This window comes from Octopus bimaculoides, chromosome 8 (genome assembly GCF_001194135.2).
Source record: "Octopus bimaculoides isolate UCB-OBI-ISO-001 chromosome 8, ASM119413v2, whole genome shotgun sequence".
In the NCBI taxonomy this organism is placed as follows: domain Eukaryota; kingdom Metazoa; phylum Mollusca; class Cephalopoda; order Octopoda; family Octopodidae; genus Octopus; species Octopus bimaculoides.
In genome coordinates this window covers 82,795,492-82,801,604 of record NC_068988.1, presented here as the reverse complement: position 1 = coordinate 82,801,604, position 6,113 = coordinate 82,795,492, and the positions used below count along the sequence as shown (strand labels likewise).

At 36.0% G+C, this 6,113-nt stretch overlaps 1 protein-coding gene across 4 annotated transcripts in view; it reads right to left on the bottom strand.

The window, feature by feature from the left end:
- LOC106871890 (vesicle transport protein SFT2B) overlaps positions 1-2,037 on the bottom strand; it is a 73,189-nt gene extending 71,152 nt beyond the window's left edge. For 2 of the 4 annotated variants that reach the window (XM_052970212.1, XM_052970211.1), the window contains exon 1: positions 1,768-2,036. In XM_052970212.1, coding sequence (XP_052826172.1) covers positions 1,768-1,833 — 66 coding nt within the window. In that variant the 5' untranslated portion in view covers positions 1,834-2,036. Of the gene's footprint in view, positions 1-1,767 lie in introns of all 4 variants that reach the window. The other 2 variants (XM_052970210.1, XM_052970213.1) reach the window with 2 other exon arrangements.
- Positions 2,038-6,113: the final 4,076 nt, after the last annotated feature.

Below are 6,113 nucleotides of genomic sequence, written 5' to 3'. Positions count from 1 at the left end.
ATTTATTTATTTATTTATTTATTATACAGATAATTCAAGTAAGTGAATTTGAAAAGACTATATTTACAAATAAATTCCGGGTTTAAATGAGAAACTTTTAAGAGACCCGCCTCCTTAAATAAACGTGGTTTGTTTGAATTGTGACTTCGAGTCAAGGCGAAAGAATACCGACATAATAGAGCTTAAAGTAGAATAAGAGGGGAAGTGGGATATAAAACATTAAAGTAATAGTAGCATTATACCTATTGTTATATAAAATAACCATTACAATAATTTGGTAAAATAATATAACTTCATTGAAGAGAGGTCTGTGTTAGTCTAAAATTGAGGAATGTTGTTTATCAGGACACCATTGTCAAACGTGAAGCACCACAGACAAATGCAACAAGTGAGATATGAAAAAGGACTTTAATTAATGAATACAAGTTATTTCTTTTTTTTCTTTCTTTTTGATGAACAATAATTAGGAACCCAGTATCGTCACCATAAACAAATATATAACAGGTCTGATGTTTTGTTTGTTAAACATGAGAAAACGTAATAACAAATCTGACAAATGGAAGGTTGACAAAGTTTTGTTTCCACGTAGCAGTTGAAGATAAAGTAAACAACATATCTATATATATATTTTATTAACAGAGTTTCTAGGATTATAGCGTCTACTTCTTTTTTAAAGACAGTAAGATGTGACTTAAGTGGAATTTATCTTTTGTTTCTAAGATATCGAGTGACGACACAGGTTCACTCTCGATGACACGAGTCGCTTTTTTTTTACGCAGATATGATTGCTAATTACAAATATACATATTAAATTAGTATTTTAAATTCTAGTTGTGTTGTCTGTATTTATTATGGGAGGATCCTAACACCAAACCATTGCCTGTTAAAAACAGTCCAACATTTGCACACAGGACATACATTTAAATAAAATACAGAATCTAGTAACACGCATATAAATTATCAAAATACTTATTGTGCTCATGTTTTTTTCTTTTTTTTATATAAAGTTTGGTTTCAGAGATTTGAGAAAGTATCAGGGAAAATGATTTATTAAAAGAAATGAATATAAGGTGTAAGATTACATGAATAAAATAAATATTTTAAATAAAGATACCACAGTTGTTGCGATTTAAAAACAGATTTCATATATATAGATACATAAAACTTTTAGGTGATTATAGAAATATGACTAAAATAAATGGATTTTCCTTCACTGTTTCATAAACCACTGGATCTATTTTCGTTGAGAAAAAAACTAAATTAAAAATTTGATGTCAAGATATCGAACTGATTTCTAAAGTTCATACGGCCCAGTCCTTGTTACTACATATTTTTATTTATATTATTTTCATACTAACTGGCACTGAATAACCATCAAATAGATTTAAGACATTGTGACTACTGCAAACAGACAGGCAGAATTTTAAAGTAATTCTTACATTTTTTATGCTAATAATAAGCTTTGATCTAATTAATCTTTTGCCGTCGGTAGGCAAATATACATACATACACACACATCTATCTATCTATATATATATTCTTACATTAATGATTTATTAACTCCATATGAATGGACCATGTGTTTGGTGTAGATTATTTATCTGTCATGATTACTAAGGGACACACAATTATTCAGTAGGTTATATTTTAGTAAACAATATGTAAAAGGAAGTTAAAAAGAAAAATATGACGTGTATTTTAGATTGAAAACGAGATATTTCAAGCGACAAACAATTATAACTCAATTAAGTTTAGGGTAAGACGAACCTGTGTTACGATTCCATGCTCTTCATCAGTATCATCACCACTTAAAGTACGCTTTAATTTATCCATTGTATAAGGAAGGCTGTTAGGTAGATACTTGGAATTATATAGCTATATATAATTATTTAAATATTAAGTTAGAAGAACGAACGGAACATATTAAAATGAGTAATGTGTTGTTTTCTGAGACCGGCACAAATAATTCCTGAAACAGTTGTAACTAAGGGGAATTAACTTGGTTTGACATACTGTCTTTCCTTCCCGCTCCTTCTCTCTCACTTTCTTCACTTCTCTCTCTCTCTTTCACTTTATACAGATTAATTTTAGTCAAATTAGTCTCGGACCGGTGAGGTGTGGGTAATATAGCTGGTCGTTCCCCCTTGCTAGAATTATCTGTCAAATCTCTCATATTACACACTATTGTTTTATAAAACTAAGGACACGCTAGATAATGAAGTCCTAAATGGTGTAGGTGGTGGTGGATCTCTGTCGTTCGACGATGAGGATTCAATTGTTCGATCAAGGTAATTGTTCCTTAATTAATGTTAAGTTTTTGTCTTCACACTGTTTACCGTTTTACAAAATTAAATTAGAAAATTGGACAAAACATAGAACACAATTGGAAAAATTAAAAAGAGAAAAAAGAAGAAAACAAACCAAAATTCACCATTTTGGGTTGAAAAGTTGGGGGCACTGGGAAGCCTCTTTAATGGCTATTGAGGCACGCCAGCATGCTTGCAGCGTTGCCAAGTGCCCTCACAAGCCTCACCAGTTACCTCTGCTAGGCAAGTTGCCAGTGAAGACAGGAATCTCGCAGGTAGTGGTCTGACCCTGTCAAACATCTCAAACGCAACAGGATGGAAAATGTAGTTGGCCGACAGATCATGGTATTTCAGGATTTTGTTCTGTGGATCTTGCTCTGACTGCAGCATCCAGGATGTGAGAAGAAGCAAAGGAGTTGCTAACTGTGACATCCCAGACAAAGTATCTACCTCGTGATCAGGGGCACAGGGTGAAGCTGTCAGGTCTTTTCTCATAACATCTGGACAATCCAGATGGTTCCTAGATGGAGGGGGTGTTTGCCTGGGCCAAGCTCCTCTTGAGTATCAAGTTCAACTTCGTATGATATGTGAAACGACCAGCATTCAGGTGGAAAGAAAGACCATGGAGGCCTGTGGAGTTGGAGAACCTGTCACAATGACAGATCAAACCTGTGCATACATCAGCTCCCACTCTGAGGGCAATAGAATCATGAAGTTCATCCAAGCTGAGTAGGCCACCAACATTAGCCACTGGGATGGCATCTATCCAGTCACCTGAGTATTTGGTGCTAGCAGACAGTAACTGGCATTTTGAAAACTAGTCCGACTGGATGAAGAGGGAGTTGAAGGTGGCCTTTGAAATAATGTCCCAAGCTCTCTGACTCTGACAGTCCACCTCTTCTCAGGAGCAGACAAGCCCTATTCCCTCCAGTGTTGGAAAGCTTCATCCAACTCCCTGCTGGAACTGGTTCATGTTGGAGAGGAGAGGATGTTGCTCACCAGGCTGGAACAGGTGTGAGTGGAGGAAAAGAAGCAGGGGAGGGAGAGGGTCGAACACTTATGATGATCAAGACCTCCAAATCGCTTGGGCAGTGCAACCTGATCGTGGGATGTTGGAGAGAGTCTGACATTGACCAAGCATTCAAATCTCTCAAAGATTAGGTTGTTGAAGCGTTGGAGGCATGATGGGAATCAGTAAGATGAGCTGACTCCGAGCAAATATAGAAGCTTAGGGATCAAGAGGTAATTCCTAAGTATGAAAAAAACTTGATAACTTCGATATTTTTCAGCAATTGCTCAAGGGCAACCACCTTCAACTGGAAGATGGACTCAAAGACAAGGTCTGTGATTGAGACTCCTAAGGAGCACCAAGCCAAAGGGGGGGGGGACTACAATGGAAGGGAGGGACTACAATGGAAGGGAAGGACTCTGCAAAAAGGTCAATAGTTGGTTGATGTTGAGAAGCTGGGTCGTTGAGGATCCAGAGCTCATATTTGGAGCTGTTCACTTGGAGACCCCAGCGACCAAGCTCCCCAACCATCATGTTTGCAATGGTGAGAACCCTGTCTGGAGGTCCCCCTAAACAAGCATCATCAATATACCAGACGTTGAGGTCTAACTCAGCCCCCATCTTGGTGACGTCATTAATGTCCAGTGCGAACAGAGTGGGCCTGAGTGGGTGAGGAACATAGGCAGAAATAATAGTTACAGTACTACTTTGTAAAACTAGTCTAAGCATAAGTATCCTATTGCATACTCTGACTACCTCAATCACCTTATCCACTTATTTCTTAGCTAAAAGTATGCCCATATCACCTACCCCATCACTATTGCCTACCCAGAATATTTTATACCAATGTTTTTTGCTTGTGAGGGATCTGACTCCCCTCCATCTTACTCCTTGAATGCAATACACATCTACATGCCTACATTCTAGCATCTCAACAAACCTTCAATGTGCCTACATTGATCATGTCGTCTTTAGGTATTTGGAAAGGGGGCAAAGGGATCAAAGAGATTCAGCATCTGGAAAGAAGTTTTAAATAGACATTTGCCTGCAGGCATATCATATCAGTTGTCCTTGCATTTAATCAACTAGCAAGAACCACACCTTGAATAACCCTCATTGGCCATAGTATACAACCGTTCTTAATTCAAAGATCAGTGATAACTGATTAGTTAATTAGTTAATCAACTGGTTCATATCCTTAAATCACATTTCGATACAAAGTGTGCAAACTGTGACTGTTGTATTGTGGTACTGTTGTTAAGAGAGTATGAAATGGATAAGGAGGGTAGGTGGACAGAAGAGAAGTTTCTGGTGGAGAAGAGAGGTTTCTGTTTTAGGTGGTGGGAGCAGGAAAGGGTGGGTACATTGTGAGCAAGTGAAGCCACATGGCAACATGAGAAATAATCAAACAACTTCACAAGAAAGACAAAATATATAGATTTTCAACCAGCCAAAAAGCAACCTACATGGAACGAAATGTAATTGTCATGAAAAGAACAGAATGATGAGATGAAATATGCACATTTTCAGAACAGAGGCAGTAATTAATGAAAGCAGAGATATGAGATGTAGATATTTTCATGGACAGAGATAGTATTGTTGAAAAGGGAAAAAAAAATATGAGGCAAACTTGAATTAATTATGCTAAATTAAATTAAGACAGGTTAGTTCAAACAGGGTAGAAATACAAGTTGTGAATGAATAGAATGATTCAAAAATTAAAATTAAGGAAAAAATCAACTTATCTGATCATTGCTGTTTGTCTAGCATGCTGGTATGTTATAGCCAGAACTTTTGTGTTTGAGAAACTGTGCAAAAGACCAAGATACTTATATAGAAATGACAGGAAGAAGAAAAGGTGGCCATGATAGTATTGCGGGCAAGTGGCACACACACACGCACATGCATGTTGTTAGGAAGGGTATGACATTAGGAAGGTCTTCCAGCTGTAGAAACTATGTGAAAGCAGACATTGGAGCATGAAGCAGTCTTTGGAGATCATATCAAAAAGCACCAACAACGGTTCTGGGTAAACTATGCTTTGTATGTTTCTAGTGTTGATAGAATAAATATATATGAGATCCTTCTTTGCTGTGTTGTCATATATTGCAAATATGCAAAACTTCATTTGCTGGGAAAATTGGAAGAACGACACAATATGCATGCTCTCTTTATTTCTAACAAAACAGACCCCTGTTTTTTTAGAAATAAGAGTGATCCCTAGCGAGAAGACCACAATCAAATTGAAGTTTGGATTGTACACTTCGTGGGCAAGTTTTTGAGTTTTAATACTTTATCCACAATAATTTAAAGGTATGTTACAAATAATTTATTTTCATAACATAATTCTCTGTTAGTAAATGTTTTTCTCACAACAATTTAAAGGTATGTTAGAGATAATTTATTTTGATAACAATATTCTGTTAGTAAATGATTTATTTTCTCTTATGCAAACACCCAAGAATTTTGATTTCGAAGTATCTAAAAAATTATTTGGAAATTATAAAGAGAAATGAATGGCAGAATCGGACTGCCTGTATTTTAAAACCAAAAATGAAGAAAAATAAATTGAAAAACAGTGGAAAGTTTTGGAATTAGATGCTAGTGGAGTGTGTGTATGAGTGAAAAAAAAAGGGGGTGGGTGGGTAATTGTATTATGCAGAAGATAGAATCAAAAAAATTTTGTGAAAATTCTTAAAAATAAAAAAGTTATGAGGGGTTTTAGTACATGCTTTTATCAGAACTCCACCAACTTTTTTTATTTTGTGATTTGTGTTTGTGATCAATGTATTTAAAAA